This window comes from Hemiscyllium ocellatum, chromosome 25 (genome assembly GCF_020745735.1).
Source record: "Hemiscyllium ocellatum isolate sHemOce1 chromosome 25, sHemOce1.pat.X.cur, whole genome shotgun sequence".
Taxonomy (NCBI): Eukaryota; Metazoa; Chordata; class Chondrichthyes; order Orectolobiformes; family Hemiscylliidae; genus Hemiscyllium; species Hemiscyllium ocellatum.
In genome coordinates this window covers 8,368,423-8,389,464 of record NC_083425.1, presented here as the reverse complement: position 1 = coordinate 8,389,464, position 21,042 = coordinate 8,368,423, and the positions used below count along the sequence as shown (strand labels likewise).

General features: G+C 38.1%; 1 protein-coding gene across 6 annotated transcripts in view; it reads left to right on the top strand.

Annotated features, from left to right (window-relative positions):
• Window positions 1–21,042, top strand: part of helz (helicase with zinc finger) — a 293,579-nt gene that overhangs the window by 100,767 nt on the left and 171,770 nt on the right. For 4 of the 6 annotated variants that reach the window (XM_060844734.1, XM_060844737.1, XM_060844733.1 and 1 more), the window contains 3 exons: window positions 10,566–10,899; window positions 16,046–16,176; window positions 17,402–17,584. In XM_060844734.1, coding sequence (XP_060700717.1) covers window positions 10,566–10,899; window positions 16,046–16,176; window positions 17,402–17,584 — 648 coding nt within the window. The remainder of the gene's footprint in view (window positions 1–10,565; window positions 10,900–16,045; window positions 16,177–17,401; window positions 17,585–21,042) is intronic. The other 2 variants (XM_060844736.1, XM_060844735.1) reach the window with 1 other exon arrangement.

Genomic DNA, 21,042 nt, shown 5'->3' with positions numbered 1-21,042 from the left:
CATTAAATGCTTGCTGAGTAAATTTTTTTTTAATGTCCATTAGTGGGTGCGATTTTGATCAGGAATCTTATGATGTTGGCATTGAGTTTGTCGCTGGTTAAATGTATATCTAATTGAAACTGATTTTCTGTATGCAGTAGTTTCTTGGTCAAGAACTGAAGAAACTTAATTAGTAAAGTTAACTTGACAGCACATTTCCTGTCAAGAGTCAAAACTCAGATGGGATGTTTGTCTTTGAATACAGAACTGAAACATTGTCTCTGAACTGATTATCAAAGTTATAAAGCCGTATTTGTTGCTGAGACGTTTCATCTCGCACTTGTACAAACAAGAATGCCAAATTCCAAATGCTGATGACAAATTACTCTACAATAAGAAAGGGTGATAATTGACTGGTAAGATGACTGTGGCTGAGAAAAGATTAGGTAGTCCATGCTGTCTGATATTTAGAAAATTTGTAAGACTTGAGCATATTCCTTTTGTTTGCAAAGGACGGGTCTCTGCGTATGAATGTATGTTATTTCTTTTATCGAGCATGAATCAGCCACATTATGAGCTTGATGAATAATTTAAAGTGTTGATAATGAAAATATTGAGTAAGTTTTCAACAATACTCAATTTTTGTGCTACCAAGCAACTGTTTGTTTGTTTCAGTGTAACTTCGCACAATCATGATTGACAACACTTACTGAATCATTGTGGACTCATACCTAGCAATAGACATTTGGTTTGAGTTTTACAAACTGCAGGCTCATTGAGTGTGATCTGCATGCTGCCTATTACAAAGAACTGAAGGAATATGTTGTTTGTTCAATTGGTTAATCAGATATACGACTGACATACCTAGCAAATCACTGGCATTGCTATTCATTCATAGTTTTGTTCAATTGTGTGCTTGGTAGAATGTCTTTTTGTATGGATAACAGCACCCTGTTAGTAGAAAATTTCTGTAGTGTAAATTGTTTCAATTGTTTGAGCTTTGGCTTTCTCAGTTTTTCATTTTGCACTCAAATATTTGATAACTGCTGAAAATGTGCAATTTCACCAAGTGACTTAATGTAATTATCAACTGTCAAGGCATTTAAATGTCCATATTTTTTGTTTTAGAACATAGAAAAATACAGCGCAGTACAGGTGCTTTGGCCCTCGATGTTGCGCCGATCCAAGCCCACCTAACCTACACTAGCCCACTATCCTCCATATGTCTATCCAATGCCCGTTTAAATGCCCATAAAGAGGGAGAGTTTTAATATTCAACATATGTCACAATATGCATTTGAATCAGTTAATCTATAAAATAACTTGGTTGTGCACTGCTACTGTCTGGAGATGTAATATTTCAATTGCTGGTCTAATAGACTAAAATACTCTATGGATGACCAGCGAGAACTGGAATCAGTCATATGTTCTGCAAAAGTGGTGTGTGAATAATTATACAGCATGTTGACTGCTTAAAAAACAGATTTTAAATATGTTTTCTGAGTAATAACATGTAAAATGTACATGTTATGATTAAAACTATATGCAAAATGCTTCTATCAATGGTCATGTTAATAGTCACCTCTGATTTTCACCAATTATTTTCAACAAAAAGGATTTTTAAAGAAACTCACGTTTGAGTACTTTCTAATTCCATGAAATATTTTTTCTCAACCATTAAGTGGGCCTCAGAGGTCATATTAATAATATGTTATAGGTCGAGTTTGTTGCATAGTGACAGCAGTTTTCATATGGCGTGTATTCGTGCAAGTTTGCAGTAGTGTAATTAAATATGGAATGCAGTTAAAGTTCGAAATCGCCTTGAATAGATTGATCATTTGAAGATAGTTGTTTGTCTGCACACTAACTCATAGCCCCAAAGTGCCCTGAACTGCAACACAAGCTATTCCTGTAGATGTTGCATTCATTCTGGATGTATAAACAGACTGTGCAGCAACAGATAATAGCTTTGGTTTCTTGAGAGAGCTCCTTGTTGACCTTGATGTGCAGTTAACGAGATGCTGCAAGGTGAGAATTAGCTTGTCGTTTTGTTTCATGAAGCAAGAACTTGCATTTATATCACACCTTTCATGGCCTCTCAATATTACAAAGTGCCTCTCAGTCCATGAGCTGCTGTACTGTAGGAAACATGCAAAAGATTTATGGCACAAACAGCAATGTAATGACTTGGTATTCTACTGGTATTCCTGGTAGAAAGAAAAAATTACCAGGAATACCAGTCCACATTTCTTCTCCAAAATAGAGTCATGAAATCTTTTATGTCTATCTGAGAATGCAGATTGAGTTTCGATCTAACGTCGCATCTGGAAGAATATAAGAGGGCAGCAGTTCGTCACACTGCAATCATACATTAACCTAGATTTTGCCCTCTAGTCTTCAGAATGAGTTCTGAACCCTTGATCTTCTGATTCAGTGCCACCAAAGGAGTTACGTCTGGCACCTCAAAGATGTAAGATGGACAGTAGCAATGTACACTTCACCAGCCTAAGTTTTGTTCTAACTGTCCATTCAAGAGTGCATTATTGTCTGCAACCGCAGGTATTCCATGAAATGGTAGAAATTAATTGATTTTGCATAGAAATAAATTGAATTGTAAACCAGCCAGTCAGCCCAACCAGTCTGCTTAAGCACTGACCACTTGTGCTACCTGAAGTGATAATCACATTTTACCACCAAGTTCCCATTTTTTCCCCCACTACTATTACCTTCATTCACCCATGCTATATTGAATACTGCAATTTCTACTTTAACCATGAATCGTGGAAATGAATTTTATAGTCTCAACTACATAAAGTTTCTATTTGTTTTACGTATCTGCCATGAAATATCTGTACTGTAATTTTCTTTCTAACAAGAAGTAGTTTCTTTTGCAGTCTAAATATCTATTTGATCCAAACCAGCCAACTTGCTAACAATACTGTTATATTTTCATTAAGGCCTCTGGATTCATCTGATAGACTAAACCCACTCTAGCTGGAGTTGATCAAGATTTTATAAAGGATATTTGAATCCCTGTAATAAAAAGTAAAATATCATTGGTTTTTGTGTGAGTAGTTTTCTGCCTTGAGTGTCTTCTGAACATATAGCCTTTGATGGCACTGAACTTTCCTCCATTTGGAGTACAGTTTGAAAATCTTTTGTTGTCAGTTCACATGTATTGAGATGAAATTTAGTCCACTCTTTTTTTAGCCCATTTCCCCCAGTACATCAGTACCAATTTGTACTTGCTTTAATCTTAATCTATTAATCCCTCTTATTTTGGTGCCATCTGGAAATCTCAAGGCCAACTTCTTGTAGATTTGGCTTTGTTTTCTTTACAGATTGGGTGCATTGGTATACACCACATCCAAAGATTTTAGAAGTACTTTGGATGACAATTACTCCTCTGATCCTTTGCTTCCTCGTACAGCAGATTATCGCACCAGTAGGTGGCATAGTAGCACTTCAAAATTGAAGTATTGTTAATGCTCTGAGTTAATCATTCCTCTTCAAGAGGACATCGGAAGTTCAGGTATTTGTGAAGTGCCCTCATCAATAAGACAGCCTTTAATATCAAATGTTGATCATGCAGGTGAATTAGAATACTGTTGCTTCTCAATTTTTTTGCCTGACAAGGTGTACCAAATGACATTGGAAATTGTTTCTCCTAATCTTAAGGATTGTCAAACACCATTTTTCTCTGCTTCCTAGTACCATAATTCACCTACTTAAACTCTATTTCTGTGTCAATATTTCTGATGCCTGTACCAGAATCTTTATAGGCTTTGCAATTGTGATTATTAATTTATTAGCAATTTATGCAGACTTGGCAATTTGAGAGTGTGTGATTTCTTAATCCATTGAATCTCTGCAGCACATGGATTCTGGTGAATTTATGTGTAATGATCTTGCACAGTGCTATCTGTTGTGCACATTTAGGACAGTTATGTTTTTTAGACTTCAGGGCTGTGTTAATGGGTATATGAGTTCATGAACTATCTCTGCATGGCAGACCTAAATTGAATCAGTGGTTATTGATTAAGTGCTATTTGTTAGAACTGTTAATAGCACTTTCCATCACTTGGTTGATGATTGATGGTAGATTAATTGTGCAGTAATGAGCTTGGTTGATATTGTCCTCTTTGTGGGTAATTATCTACTTTTGGATGGATGCCAGGGTTGAAACTGTCCTGGAATAACTTCACTTTGTTCTGGAGCACAAGTCTTTAATACTATCACTGGGGTAACCTGTGGTCTTCTCAGTATTAAAATATGAGTTCATGAACTATCTCTGCAATGATAATTTTATTTCATTTATTTTATTTATGTTTTTTAATTTTTTTCACTTCTGTACCTCTTATTTCTTGATTGTCTGTCTGTCTGTCTGTCTGTCTGTCTGTCTGTCTGTCAGTCTCTCCCTCTCTCCCTCTCTCTCTCTCTCTCTCTCTCTCTCTCTCTCTCTCTCTCTCTCTCCCTCCCTCTCTCGCACCCCATTCTCTCATCACCTTTTTCCTCTTCACTTCCCCCTTTGCTACCCTCCTCCCCTGTTTTCCATTTTGCCTCCCCATCCCCCCCTCTCCCACATATTTTGTCACACAACCGTGGTCATTCACAGCTCCTAATCTCCCTATAATCTCTCTATGCACTGTCATTATCATCTCTTTATTGTTACCTTTGCTTCTGGAGCCATGACTCACCTTCTCTCAGCCTAGTATAAATACCTCCCTATTCACCCCTTTTTTTTAGCTTTGACAAAGGGTCAGTTAGACTCGAAAGGTCAGCTCTTTTCTCTCCTTACAGATACTGCCAGACCTGCTGAGATTTTCCAGCATTTTCTCTTTTGTCTTCATAGTATTATCTGCCTTCAACCACTTCAGGGAAAGTGAATTGAATTTGCTGAAAAATGACATCTGTGTTGCTCAGAACTCAGGAGGAGGCTGAGGAGTCCATTTGGTACTTCCGGCTGAAGATGTTTACAAGTGCTTCAGTCTTGTTTTTGAGCAGAGGTATTGGGTTCCTCCGTAACTGACGATTAGGACATTTTTGGAACCATCACCATCAGTGAGTTAATTGTGCATTATTGTTCTTGACTAGGTGTGGTAGGACTGCAAAGCTTAGATCTGATTTATTTGTTGTGGGATTACTTTACATTACTCATCACATGTTGCTTGTGCTGTTTGGCTGCAAGTAGTCCTCTTTTGTTGCTTCAGGTTTTTAGGTAAGCCTGGTGTTACTCCTGGTATGCCCTCTTGCAATCCTTGTTGAATCAGATTACTCCCTTTGCTTGGTCTTAAAGATGGGTTGGAGAATGTATTGAGAGTTTAGGTTTCAGTGTGGAAATAGGCCCTTCAGCCCAACAAGTCCACGCTGACCCTCTGAAGAGCAATCCACCCAGATCCACTCCCCACACTTACTCCTGACTAATGCACCTAATACTACAGGCAATTTAACATAGCCAATTCACCTGACCTGCACATCTTTGGACTGTGGGAGGAAACCGGAGGAAATCCATGCAGACATGGGGAGAATGTGCAAATTCCACACAACAGTTGCCCAAGGCAGGAATTGAGCATGCATCCCTGATGCTGAGGCAGCAGTGTTAACCACCGTGCCACCCCCTTTGCAGTTGTTGCTGATAATTCAGTGCTCCTTAGATACCCAGTCTTAAATTGAGATCCAATGCAAAATGACATAAGCATGGGAGATCAAGATGCAGAATCAGTCTGGGCAGAAATAAGAACTAGCAAAAGGAAGACGTGCTTGGTAGGAGTAATCTGTAGGTTCCCAAACAGTAGTTCTGCAGTGGGGCACAGTATAAACCAAGAAATGTTCGAAGCTTGCAAGAAAGGTACAACAATAATCATGAGTGATCTTAATATGCAAATAGATTGGAAGAATCAAATTGGCAAGGGTGGAACCCAGAGGCACAAGTTCATTGAATGTTTTAGAGATTGTTTCTTGGAGCAGTAAGTTGTGGAACCAACCAGGGAGCAGGGGACTCTGGGTTTGGTATTGTGTAATGAGAGATTAATTGATGGCATCATAGTTAAGGATGCTGTAGGAGTAGTGACCATAGTATGGTAGAATTGAAAATTCAGTTTGGGAATGGAAAAATAGAGTCCCGCAGTAGTGTTTTAGAATTAAACAAAGGAAATTACATAGGCATGATGACAGATTTGGCCCGAGTGGATTGGGCAGGAAAGCTAAAAGGGAAGACAGCAGATGAGCAGTGGCAGTTCTTTAAGGAGCTACTTAATTCCTCACCACTAAAATATCTCCCGGTGAGAAAGAAAAATGGTAAGGGGGGGTAAAACATATCCATGGCTAAACAAGGAGATCAAGGACAAAATAGTCAAAACCTAAGATATACCAAATTGCCAAGGCCAGTGGCAGGCTGAAATACTGGGAAACTTTCAAACATAAATGAAAGGATACGAAAAAATTAATCAAAAGAACTAAGGTAAATTACAAAAGAAAACAAGCACAAAATATAAAAAGGATAGCAAAAGCTTCTATAGATATATAAAAGGGAAGAGAGTTGCTAATGTGAATGTTGATCCTTTGGAAGATGAAACGAGAGAGTTAATAATGGGGAACACTGAGATGGCAGAGATACTCAATCAGTACTTTACCTTAGTTCTCATGGTGGAGGACAATAGTACAATTCCTATTGGAAGGGGCAAGTCAGAGGCAATAGAAAGGGTAGAACTTAGCACAATCAACATTGATCGAGAAAAGGTACTCAGCAAATTATTAGGATTGGGGGCAGACAAGCCCCCTGGGCCTGATGGCCTACATCCTCGGATACTAAAGGAAGAGATAGTGGATTACAATATTCCAGAATTCTTTAGACACGGGAAAAGTTGTAGTGGATTGGAAAAATGCTGTTGTGACACCCTTATTCAAAAAAGGGAGAGAGACAAAATGTAGGAAATTACAGACCAGTGAATTTAACATCTGTTGTTGGGCAAGTGTTAGAATCAGTTATCAAGGAAGTCATATCAGGACATTTGGAAAGTCAAAACATCAGAGTCAGCATGGATTTATGAAGGAAAAATCATGTCAATAAATTTCCTAGAATTCTTAGAAGATGTGACAAACAAAGTGGATAGTGAGGTTACTGTAGATGTAATATATCTGGACTTCTGGAAGGTATTTGATAAGATGCCGCACAAAAGGTTAATTCACAAGAATGGATCATAAGGATTGGGGTAATTTATTAGCTTGGATAAGTAACTGGCTGATGGAAGATAAATGTTTTTTCTGGATGGCAAGATGCAACCAGTGGGGTGCCACATGGTTTGATCTTTGGGCCCCAGCTTTTTACAATCTACATTAACAACTTAGATACAGGGACAGAAGGCTCGGAAACCACATTTGCTGATAACACAAAAATAGGTGGGAAGGTAAATCGCAATGAGGAAATAAGAACCTTACAAATAGATATAGGGAGGTTAGGAGAGTGGGCAAAAATGTAAGTTCTACGTGGATAAGTGTGAGGTCATGCATTTTGGTTGGGAAAAATAGGAAGGTGACCTGTTATCTAAATGGGGAGAGACTTCAAGGTGCTACGGTACAGAAGAATCTGGGTGTCCTTGTTCATGAGTCACAGTAAAGTAGCATTCAAGTACAGCAGATAATAAAGAAAGCAAATGGAATGTTGGCTTTTATAGCTAAAGGAATTGAATATAAAGGTAAAGACGTATTTTTGCAACTATACAAGGCATTAATGAGACCACACCTGGGATATTTTGCACAGTTTTGGTCCCTTATTTAAGGGAAAATGTAGTTGCATTGGAGGTAGTTCAGAGGAGGTTCGCTTCATTGGTCCCAAATATGAGGGATTTATTGCAAGAAACGAGATTGGACAGTTTAGGCCTATACTCTCTGGAATTTGGAAAAATAAGGTATTCAAGATGATAAAAGATGCATAAAATAGATGTTGAGCAGATGCATCCTCATGTGGGGCATTCTAGGACGAAAGGTTGAAGTCTTAGGATAAGTGATAGCAAATTTGTGAGTTGAGAAACTGCTTCTCCTGAAAGGTTCTGAATCTGTGAAATTTGCTACGTCAAAGTGTGGCAGATGTTGGGACAGTGAGTACATTTAAGGTGGTGATGAACAGATTTTTAATTGGTAATGGTTTGAAAGTTTACAGGAAATCATATCAGCCGTGATCAAATGGCAGATGTACCGAATGGCCAAATTCTGCTCAGATATCTGATGAATCTTTAAAATTTTCTTGTTAGTTTTATCACTACCTGCCATAGGCCCAATCTAGCGGCTATGACCTTTTGAACTTAGCTAGTCTGCATTTATGTATCTTCTCAACATAACTATTTACTAATGTAATCTTCAATTAAATATTTCAAAACTTTCCCGGCTGCATTCATGCTCTAACTCCAAGTTAGCCTTTTTGGCTGATTGGTTGTACATTTGCAGAGGGCTGCAAAGCTGTCAATATTGATAGATTCTCCATGATCCTCTTCTCCTCCTTTTAAACAATTTGGGTGTTTTCCCCACTATCCTTCTTTGTGAATGTTGAAACAAAACACTTGTTAAGCATCCATGACAAGATTAGTTTCACTGCGAATGACTCACTGTTTTAAATTCTGCAGTGTCTCCTCTTCCCCAAATCTGCCAAAAGTAAACAATTAACCGAAATTTCTTTTAACTGAATTTTTTGTAAAAGGATGTGCTATTCGTTGTTTTAATTTCTCTCCTCTCACTTCCTCTCTGCTTTCCAGCTGCCCACCTCAAGCTCACCTTGTTTTCTATTTTTAAAATTGTTGTCCATTTGGCTTGTTAAGATTTTCTTTTCTGATTTCTGTTTATCTGCAGCATCCCAAACCAGTACTTATTCTTAAATGTTTTTTGACAATGTTGCAGTTTTCTTTTAAAAACTAAACTAGTTGTTGATCTAAAATTAAGCGATGATGTTTTTTCCAAACTCATTTAGCTGTATCTACCATATTTCATCTGCTGACTTCACATTTTGGTTTTTGTGTTTCCCTTTCTGCTCGCGTCTTAAATCTACTGTGTAATGTCCATTACTCCCAGGTACTCTTCACGTTTAATGTCATCTACCTGATCATTTCATTTTTCATATTCAGATTGAGGAATGTCCCTCCCTTTCTTGAAGTGCTGTGAGATAATAAGAATTCTCCTGTTTCAATTTGTGAGTGGCAATTCATATCTCCTATATGAATAAGTTATTCCTGTTAATGTCTGTAAGCTTTCTACAGATATTATCTTACATTTACCTCCCACAATTAGTGTTTGCAGTGTAGTCCCACTAATGTAACAATTGTTTTAATTTTTAATCCTTTACCATAATAATTCTGCCTTAGTTTCCTTTTGTGAGATACTTCAATTTTCTGGGAATGTTTTTTTAAGTTTTCAGAATCTCCTTTTTCATTCTCACTAATTAATTTATTAACTGACAAGTCCCATAGTAACATTTCCTTCTGTATTTTGTTGACACTTTGGGTATTTGGACTTTCAGAAACTAAATTAATTAAAATCCAGAATTATCACCACACCTCTATCAAACTGAAAACCACAGCAAAGAAAGCAATAATTTCTTAAATACTGCAGGATTTAAATGGTGCAAGAAAACAGGTGTCAACTAGCAAGAGATTTTTAAAAAATTGACAAGTGATGGAGGCAACTCTTTTCTCATTTGTCACCCCATGATTGATTTTCTACAGCAAAATTCACCCGGTGAATATTTTGAACCCTTTGAGATAGCACTTTCACCTCTGACTTAGAACGTTAAAACTCCAAGTCACTGCAGAGACTCGTGCATAAAAATCTAGATTGACAATATAAAACAGCACTAAGGAATCTATAGCTCACAGTATTGGAAGTGCCATCTTCCAGATGAGATGATAAACAGGGATCTCTCTCAGATTGATGTAAAGATCCCATGGCACTATTTCAAAGAAGAGCTATGACACTTCTCATTTGTCCCAGTCAATACTTACCCTTGAATCATGATCAGTATAGACATTATATCTGTTCATTGTTGCACTGTAATTTGTGAGAGCTTGCTGTGCACAAATTGACTGTTGTGTTTCCTACAACAGTGAATGGAGTTCAAAAATACTTCATTGATTATAAAGCACTTTGGAATGTACTGAAGTTGTGAAAGGTGTTTTATCAAGAAACTTTTTAGGTCTTCATCTCTGCCACAGTTTTAATATCTTGAACTCAAGAAATATCAGTTGGAAATAGTTCCCTCAGATCTCAATGTCCATGGGTTATTAGATGGCCCTCATAGCCTGGGGAATTGTGGCCATCAATGTTAGGATGGCAAAAGAAGAAAATAAAAATTGGGATTAACTGGTGATTGATTTGAACTTGGTATTGAATAATGCAGATTGCCAAGTTATAGACCTATCTTACATGTGTGGTTTGTATATTTCTCAAAACAACTAATTTCCACATGTTGCATCAATGCAATTTGCTTAATGAGGAAACAATTGAGTTTGTACATCCGATCTCCATGGCTTAAATTTAAACATTGTATATATACTTGAAAATTTCTGCCTTTGTAATGAGGTGACTTTTTTTTAAATTTGCAGGTTCAACATTAAAGTAAATTTATATCTGGTAGCAAACTTCATGCTTACTGGTGTTTCAGGCGGTGCTAAATATGCTCAAGGAGGACAACTTTTTGCTCGCTTCAAACTCACTGAGACTCTTTCGGAAGAAACATTGGCTGGACGATTGGTAATGACCAAAGTCAATTCTGTCCTGTTGTTGCCAATAACTAAGGAGAGGTCCATGCAAGCCCAGGGAACCAAAGAAAAGGTTTACGAAGCCATGATTGAGGAAAAAACTAAAGAATGCATTTACTTAAGGTTGACCAAGGATTGCTGTGAGGAGCTAAAACTTCGAGCAGACAGAGAAATGCAGGTAATTTATGTTGCTACTGCTCATTTTATCCATTTGTGCTTTTTGCATTCATTAATAAAGTGGCTAGTGTATTGCAGGATTATTGTCACAAGCTAGTCCAGATAAGTTATTTCCTGTGGGGAGACTAGCTTTTTTTTTACACATAATCTTGGACACCTTCAGCAGATGGTTTTATTTTGCTTCTTAGGTTGTACATTTTATTCATGTGATTCTCTTGACAATATTCCAACCTGCTCCCCATAGAATGCACAATTTCTAACCAGCAGAATGGATGAGTGATAATTCATGTTTTTCCCCTCCCACAAATGTATGGTCAGCTTAGCCATTGCTTTGATCATTAAACATTAACTCTACCAAATCACACTTTGAAGACAAATAAAACCAAGACAAATAAAACAAGCAAGAAAGTATGCAAGAAAAGGCTATAATTTTTGGGCATGCAGTGACTTGAATTTTTAGATTCAGGTGATGTCTATACTAGTGTTCAATCTGAAGCTGTCACAGTTTAGAGCTGCACATATCCCTTGGCGTCATTATGTATTGAACAGATTGCCTTCAGATTTTAATGTAATACTACTACCTTGACTGTGATAAGATTTGCATTGTTCACAACAATGTTATCAGTGTCTAGAATAGAAGAATTAATTGTACTTGGATGTAAAGAAAGCCATTGCTTCCACGATTATTTGAGTCTCTGTGTACAGAACATGGCAATATCTGTATCTTGAATTTTGAAGAATAGACAGTTTCAACGCATTGACAACTTTGGCCATGTCCCAGATGGTTAACATAGTGAGCATTTAAGTCATAGAGACCATGAAGGTCTCACTTTTGAATGCCACTCTGTGCTGCAGTATTAGCTGAAGCACCTTCGAGGAGAAAAATGAAAACTGCTGGAAACACTCAGTAAGAGAGGCTGTGAAGTGAGCAATGCTAATGACTTGGGTCAGTGACCTTTCATCACAGTTATGCTCAGCAGTGTTTTCCTTCTGCATTCAGGCTGATTAAAATTGGCACCATAATTCTTCGATTAGGAAAGGAAAATTGGCATTAATTCTTTGGTGATCAGATTTTTATATGTGATAGCTCCCATTGTCAGTTAGCTGCTTGGGTGAATTTCCAGAAGGTGTCTATGGATCTGTACTGCAGCATAAATCAGTGCATTGAGCAGGAAATTAGCAAAGCAAATTGAACAGTTTCTGTATTTTGTTCTTGGCTGGGAAAAAGAAGTATGAAACTTTTGGCACATCTGTCAAAACAACTGTATAAAAAATTAATTTCTTTTAAAAAATGTAAAATTGGACAAACTTTCTTGTGAATATATAATCTACTCTGTGGGCGGCATGGTGGCACAGTGGTTAGCGCTGTTGCCTCACAGCGCCAGAGACCCGGGTTCAATTCCCGCCTCAGGCAACTAACTGTGTGGAGTTTGCACATTCTCCCCGTGTCTGCATGGGTTTCCGCCGGGTGCTCCGGTTTCCTCCCACTATCCAAAAAATGTGCAGGTTAGGTGAATTGGCCGTGCTAAATTGCCTGTAGTGTTAGGTGAAGGTAAATGTAGGGGAATGGGTCTGGGTGGGTTAAGCTTCGGCAGGCCGGTGTGGACTTGTTGGGCCGAAGGGCCTGTTTTCACACTGTAAGTAATCTAATCTAAGTAATCTAATCTAAATCTAATCTACTCCAGTGCAGGGCATATAATTATTATTTTCCTTCAATCAAACTGAACAGGTATTGGAGCAAGTCATAAGCAAAGATAGGAAGCTTATTTTGCACTGAACTGCATTTTACCAGTTCGGTGTAAATTGTAAACTTTTAATTATTGCAAGATAACTTTGGTTTCACAATGCTATTTTATGGTACTGGCAACAATTTGTGATTTGAACTTTTGTTTCAAAAGGGAAGGTACTGCCATACGGACAATGGTGTCAAATCTGTTTGGTGCTAGTGCACTGATTATAAGCGCCAAATATTGGCGTAACTCTTTTTAGAATTGATGTCTTAATCGCACTATGGCAACTGGTAAATTTCTATTCCAGAATAAGTAATTGAATTTAAAACTTGTCTTTGGTATGATGACTGAAGAAATCACTACTAGTCTTGAAATCTTATCTAGTTTACAAATGTCCTTTGGGAAGGGATAGCCAACATGGCTTTGTGCATGGGGAAATCATGTCTCACTAATCTGAGTTTTTTGAAGAAGCAATGAGGGTGGAGCGCAAAGCGTGTTGTCTATATAGACTTTGGTAAGATGTTTGACAAGGTTCCGCATAGTAGACTAGTTAACAAGGCTACATTGCATAGAATACAGGGAAACTAGCCATTTAGATACAGAACTAGCTCAAAGTAGGAGACGGGGTGGTGGAGGGTTTCTTTTCAGACTGGAGACCTGTGAACTGCAGTGTGCCACAGCCATCAGTTGGGTCCACTGCTTTTTGTCATTCATATAGATGATTTAGATGAGATATAGGAGATATGGTTAGTAAATTTGCAGATGACACCAAAATTGGTAATGTAGTGGACAGCCAAGAAGGTTACCTCACAGTACAATGGGACCTTGATCAGATGGTGAGATGGGCTGAGGAGTGGCAGATGGAGTTTAATCTAGTAAATGTAAGGTGGTGCTGTATTTTCATAGGGCAAATCAGGGCAGGACTTGTGCATTTAATGGTAAGGTCCTGGGGAGTACTGCCAAACAAAGGGACCTTGGAGTATAAGTTCATCGTCCCTTAAAAGTGGAGTCGCAGATAGACAGGGTAGTGAAGAAGACATTAGGTATGCTTGCATATATTGGTTAGTGCATTGAGTATAGGAGTTGGGTTGTCATGTTGCAGCTGCAGAGGACATTGGTTAGGCCACTTCTGCTATACTGTGTTCATTTCTGGTCTCCTTACTATATGAAGGATATTGTGAAACTTGAAAGGGTTCAGAAAAGATTTATGAAGATGTTGCTAGGGTTGGAGAATTTGAGCTATTGGGAGAGGCTGAATAGGCTGGGGCTTTCTTCTCTGGACTATCTGAGGCTGAGGGATGACCTTATAAAGGTTTATAAAATGATGAGGGGCACGGATAAGGTGAATAGTCAAGGTCTCTTTGCTGGGATAGAAAAGTCCAAAACGAGAAGGCATTGGTTTAAAATGAGAGGAGAAAGATTTTAAAGGGATCTAAGAGGTAATGTTTTCGCACAGAAGGTGGAGCCTGTATGCAATGAGCTGCCAGAGGAAGTGGTGGAGGCTAATGCAATTACAACATTTAAAAGGCATCTGGATAGATACAATAATTAGGAAGAGTTTAGAGGGATGTGGGTCAAATGCTGGCAAATGGGACTGATTAGTTTAGGATATCTGGTTGGCATGGACGAGTTTGGCCAAAGTATCTTTTCTGTGCTGTTCATCTCCATGATCTCTGACTGTATGTCCTTAACTGCTCTGGCTGACACATGACTGCAGACCCACAAGAATATGTTTGACATTTAATTTTCCTCTGAAATGGTCTCGGAAGCAATTTAGTTGAAAGATATTTAGGATTGGTCTCAAATGTTTGGCCTTGCCAGTTGTTCCCATACCACATGAAAAAGTAAAGAAAGACATCTGACCAGTGAAGTTATTTTAAAAATAAAAGTCAGAAAGGCATGATTTGGCACAAAAATTTGCCTCCTTCATTTGGTACTGGTTTACAGTTAGGGTTTTGAAGTGCAATGCATTGGGTAATAAATATGAAAGTAAGATACTTCATTGATGGTCCACTTGATCTTCACTTTGTCTCCTATGCACGTTTTACTTTGTGAGTAAACACTCTTATTGAATACTGTGTCATATCTCAATATTTAATTTTGACTGTCATTTTGTGATCATCAAGGATCTCACAGGCATGGTCTACTGAAGGTTGGAAGTAAAAGAGCTAAATGCTCCACCAAGCTTTAATTATAATTGAGCACCATAAAGTGAATGCAGAAAACTCACTTTACTCTGCATTGTTATGATTTTAATTTTTGGCTTTGACTAGTTCAGAAGATGGATCAGTACAGTGCAGAAACCAGTCCTTTGGCCCACTATGTTCTGTGCCGAGAATGATATCATTCTAAACTAATTCCATCTGTCTGCACGTGGTTCATGTCCTTACATTTTCCCCCATCACCTTAAACCTATGACCCTTCGTATTTCACTTTTCCACCCTGAAAAGACTCCAATTCTACCCCTATGCCTACCTGTTCTACTTATTCCTACTTCTATCAGACCGCCCCTTAGCCTCTGACACTCTAACAAAAGAATCCAAGTTTGTCCAATCTCTCCTTTTAGCTAACACACTTTAATCCAGGCAATATTCTGTTCTGGGATGAGAGGCAGGCACTTCAGATACACTTGTGAAATATTCTATTGATGTTGGAAATATTTCTTTAAAAATCTTACATATTTTATTGCAATGCTGCAGAAAGCAGTCTGTACTTTGTAATAGACATTTGCAATAATAATAGTTTCCTAAAAGAGTTAAATTAATCTTTTCAATTGGATTGGGACAACGCCAGCTTGAATTTGATGGGCCACAATTCTGTTTGCATCCAAAGGTTTGATGAGCAGCCCAAAGATGAGAGTGTTCTCTTTCCCTCACCCATGCAGTTAAGGTGATATCATACTGTGCCTACCACCTTCTCCAGTGCATTTATATCCATCGATAACAGCTGTCAGCTGTTGAAGGAATGATTGAACCTTACAACTAATTTGTTATGCAAAAGTAACTGTTGTGTTAGTTTACTTGAAACTTATTCCTGCTTGCCTGCATCAAGCTCCTTGGAAAAACAATTTCCATTCATGTTTTTCAGTTCCAATTTCTGGGAAGTTGGGAATCTCCTCATGTAACTGTTCTCTCTTTCCCATTGTATAATGTTGACACCATCTCAAACAATATGAAGGGCACTTTTGACAGTCGGAGGCTGAAAATCTGATTTGAAAGCAGATTTTGAAAATAAACTGTATTGGTTAAAATCTTGTTAGGTTTTTTTGCACTCTGCATGTAAGCTGCATACACAGCCTCTGTTTAAATTATGTCAGTTTGTTTTTGTTAAGACAGTGTACTGAAGCTGATGCAAGATTATTGGTACCTATTTATTGGGCATTTTTGAACTGTTTACAACTATCTTATTGATTTATAGGTTGAACTTCAATTTCAACTCAATCGCTTGCCTCTCTGCGAAATGCATTATGCTCTGGACAGAATCAAGGACAACAGTATTCTCTTTCCAGATGTCTGCATGTTTCCTACAATTCCCTGGAGTCCCATCAGGTATGGTGTGCCAACAACGTGGCACTTGAGAATGTGGCATTAATATTACATCAGGCATGCAGCTCGTCACAGATGGCTTTATTGAAGCTATTATATACAATTGGCTACATTTCTTAGCTCTTCACCCGTGTTTTCAAAAAGATCAGACTGGATTGACTGCTCTGTGACCGAGAGAAGAGCGGGTCACAACAATTTGCATTCATGTATATTCATGCACAAATGCAGAAAATGTCAGGGGGTGGTGCTTAACCTGTTTATTGTGATTAATAGTTTGTGTGAGGCTAGCAGCTTGTAACTAATTGATTTTCAGAATTAAAGTTTTTTTTAAATTTAGGAGCTTTTGAAAAGAATTCTGTAAAGCTCACTATCTTGATAAAATATGGGAAATGCCTTTAATTGTATTCATAAATCCAACAGGCTTTTTTGAAGATGAGTCTGCACAACATAAGCTTTCTACATGCAAATATTTAGTCTAACTAGCACCTTGTGCATAGTTCCCGTCTATTCACTTGAATGAAACTTTTCTGTTTCAATTTAACATAAAATGCTAAGCACCTTCCATGCAAAGAAATTGCTGCCTTCTCTTGTGTATAGTGCTGTAAGAAGAGTAGACCTGCTAATTACACGTCCTGAAAGAATAATGCACCAACTAAAACTGTACAATCTGTAACTTAGTGGAAAATTAGTGCTGTTCAAACTAAATGAGTTGCAAATAAAATGTTTGGTCCAAGGTCCTCATTAATAAACAGATGGTTCTCCGTTATGACCCAGTTTTTGGAAAATATTGGATCCTCTACAGAGAATCATCTTTTCTCTCTTTCACAAGATTCAACTGATTAATTTGGTACAACTCCCTAAATGGAGCAAATTTGTAAAGCCTTAAGAGGGTGTGTCAAAATACAGCAACGTATTTTCTATTATAAATATACTTATTTCTAAAAACCAGAAGAATTGCAGATGCTGTAAATCAGAAACGAAAGCAGAAGTTGCTGGGAATCAACTAAATATAGTTTTCATTTGTGGGGCGTGTGTGTGTGTGTGTGTGTGTGTGTGTGTGTGTATATATATATATATACGCATAGATACATATTATATATTAAAATTGGTGTAACTTGGTTTGGATAATGTAAAACAGGATTTATTTGAAAGTTCTGACTTTTTAAGACTTGTTGGTTTTGAAAGCTGCATAAGTTGCAAATAGCTGTTTTGTTTTGTCTTACTGGAGTAGACAATGGGATGAGCAGTTGGATCCCCGGCTAAATACTAAACAGAAGGAGGCTATTCTGGCAATCACAACTCCACTTTCCATCCCACTTCCTCCAGTTCTCATCATCGGTCCCTATGGAACAGGAAAAACATTTACACTGGCTCAGGCAGTCAAACACATACTGAAACAGCAGGATACAAGGTGAGCTTTTCACTGCAATTTTTCATTACACATTGAAAATGTTCTGCTCTATGTAAACCTCTTTCAAAAGAAAGCATCTTTTTCTTTGAGAATTGGGTGGTAACTATGTTAGGAGAAAGTGAGGACTGCAGATGCTGGAGACCAGAGTTGAAAAATGTGGTGCTGGAAAAACACAGCAGGCCAGGGCAGCATCCGAGGAGCAGGAGAATCGACGTTTCGGGCATAAGCCCTTCTTCAGGAATCATAAGCCCTTCAGAATTCAGGAGAAGATTCCTGAAGAACGGCTTATGCCCGAAACGCCGATTCTCCTGCTCCTCGGATGCTGCCCTGGCCTGCTGTGTTTTTCCAGCACCACATTTTTCAACCCTGGTAACTATACTATGTTACTTTTAAAACACATTCACTTACGTGATGTAATAAGGGTTGTGCCAATGACCTGAAGATTCTTTCCAGCAAATAACTGAATGAAACGGTTCAAGATTAACCGAGGTTTGACCCTTGCTCTGTGCCGAATTATATGATGGAAGTTTTGGTATAATTGGCTGTGAAGATCTTGAAACAGTTAGTCAATGTTGACCATTACAAATCGCTCACCAAGACCAACAAAACTGGCCCCTTTGAATTTGACCTTAAATCTAGATATATTGCAACATTGAAGAGTTAAGTTACACATCTTTCCTGCCATTCGATGCCAATAATACATTGCAACCAGGGCAGGGCAAATGGAAATGATTAAGTCACTTAATTTTGACGGTGGTAGTTGATCCATATTGAATGGTGAGGATTAGATAGAATTTGACTGTGACCATAATAATAAGATGTTGATTGCATCCACAGTGGCTGTGTTTAGGTGTTTATATGCAACCTGAACCATAATTTAAGCCTTTTCAAAATTGATTGCAAGTCCGAAATATTGAGCCTGTGGAGCAAAGTAGTGGAACAGCACATGAATATCCTTGAGAATATTGGTGGACAGTGTACCATCATCTGTAAAGGACATGTGAAAAATAATTATCTGCATTAGTTTTGTTAGAGAAATCTGCCAGCAATGATTGAAGATGCCCTGTATGTGAGTTGTCAAAATTATGTACTTTAGCTCTTGTCAAAATTATCTGTATTCAAATCCATCATCTCAAATAGTTGGGATTTTGAAGTTTAATGTAGGTTGCTTCAAGAACTCTACTGATGATTGTGTTTTCAGAAATCTTGTTACCCTGCCAAACTGTTTAAAAACGGGGTTGGATTGAGCCAATTACAACTATGCATTCTGAGCTGATATCAGTTTGCAGGGAACGTACAATATATGAATGAACTTAGCACTGACTGTGTTTGGGATGGTTTTCTGAATGAATATATTGAGGAACCTGTGAGAGAACAGGCCATCCTAGACTGGGTATTGCATATGAGAAAGAAATAATCGGCAGTGTATCTGTGTGACACCGTTGAGGAGTAAGTGTAATATGGTACAGTCAATTCTGCTAGAACACAGTAGTTCCGTTCTTGTGCAGTCCTGTATTATGAGAAAAATGTCTAATAGCAGCACCATTTAAACTAACGTGGCTGGAATTGCCTTATAACCAATACATGCTTTAAAACTTTGAGCTTTAGAAAGTGTCCCCACTCGTGTTATAGCGAATGCGTTAACAAAATACATGTCACACCAAGACGAACTGGAGAAACATTTGTGTCCTACAATCTTATACTCCACAACCACTTGATGAAGGACCAGCACTCTGAAAGCTAGTGCTTCCAAATAAACCTGTCGGACTATAACCTGGTGTTGTGTGATTTTTAACTTTGTACTCTCCAGTCCAACACTGACACCTCCAAATAATAAAATATTTAACAACTCTTGGCAAACAGTGACAGGATCAGACAGAGTCTATGGATCTACAAAAAGGAAATCATGCTTAACAAATCTACTGGGAATTTTAAGGATGTGGCAAGCAGAGTTGATGAGGGGGAACCAGTAGATGTAGTTTAATTGGACTTTGAGGAGGCTTTCGATCGGGTCCCACATAAGAGATTAGCATGTAAAATTAACATGCACGGGATTGAGGGTAGTATACTGACATGGATGGAGAACCAGTTGACAATCTGGAAACTAAACAGTAGGAATAAACGGGTCTTTTCCTGAGTGACATGCAGTGAATAGTGGGGTATTGCAGGGATCAGTGTTTGGACCCCAATATTCACAGTGTACTCATGATTTAAATTAGATAATGAAATGTAATTTCTCCAGGTTTGCAGATGATACAAAGTTGGTTGGGTGGGGGAGCTGTGAGGATCATACAGCGATGCTTAGTGTGATTTGGACAAGTTGAGCAGTGGACAAATCCATGACACATGAATTATGAAGTGAAAAAATGTGAGGTTATCTACCTTATTCACAAAAGCAAGTAGATTGCTATCTGAATGGTTATAAATTGAGAGGGGGGGAAATGCAATGAGTCCTAGGTGTCTTTATACACCAGTTACTGCAGATAAGCATGTAGGTGTAGCAGGCAATGAAGAAGACAAATTATACGTTGGACTTCATAGCCAGAGGATTTGAGTGCAGGAGCAGGGATATCTTGCTGCAATTATGCAGGGCCTTTGTGAGAATAAGCCTGGAATATTGCGAATCGTTTTAGTCTCCTTACCTGAGGAAGGATGTTCTGGTCATGGATGGATTGCATTGCAGATTCCTGAGCTGGCAGGACTGACCCATGAAGAGAGACTAGATCAGTTATATCTATTTTTGCTGGAATTTAGAAGAATGAGGGGGCATCTCATGTAAATCTATAAAATTCTAACAGAATTAGACAGATTAAATGCAGGAAAGATGTTTTTGATGACTGAGGAGCCCAGAGGATGCAGAAGTCTAAGCGTGCAGAGTAGGCCATTTAGGGCTTGATCAGGACAAATCACTCCCCCAACAAGAGGTGAACCTATGAAATTCTCTGCCACAGTAAATGGTTGAGGTCAAAACATTGATCCCTTTAGCCCTGAGAACAATATCAAATTCCTTGAAAGCATTCAAAGGGTGTGGGGAGAAAGTGGGAACTGAGTACTGGGTTGAATGAATAGCAGACCAATATCTAAGGACTGAATGGCCTATTCCTGCTCCTGTTATCAATGTTTGTGCTCTAATGCATTTTTCACTGCAACTCCACCATGATGAACATTAGACTGTTCTTGGTGAGTTTTTGATGTTTGTTTGAATCAGTTCATTAAAAAAAAACCTCCACTAGTGGTTAAGAAAAATATTTATACATTCTGAAATGTGTACAATAATATTTTATACAAGAAATATAGTCATAATCCAAACAATGAATTCTAATAAGGCTTATATCAAATTCATGGAAAGACTAAATAACCCAGTTAATGCATGTAGATACGTAACAACCATATAGTAACAAAAATATCTGCTTATTTAATATGCTTGATAGGCTTATAAGACAGATTTTTGAAATGCA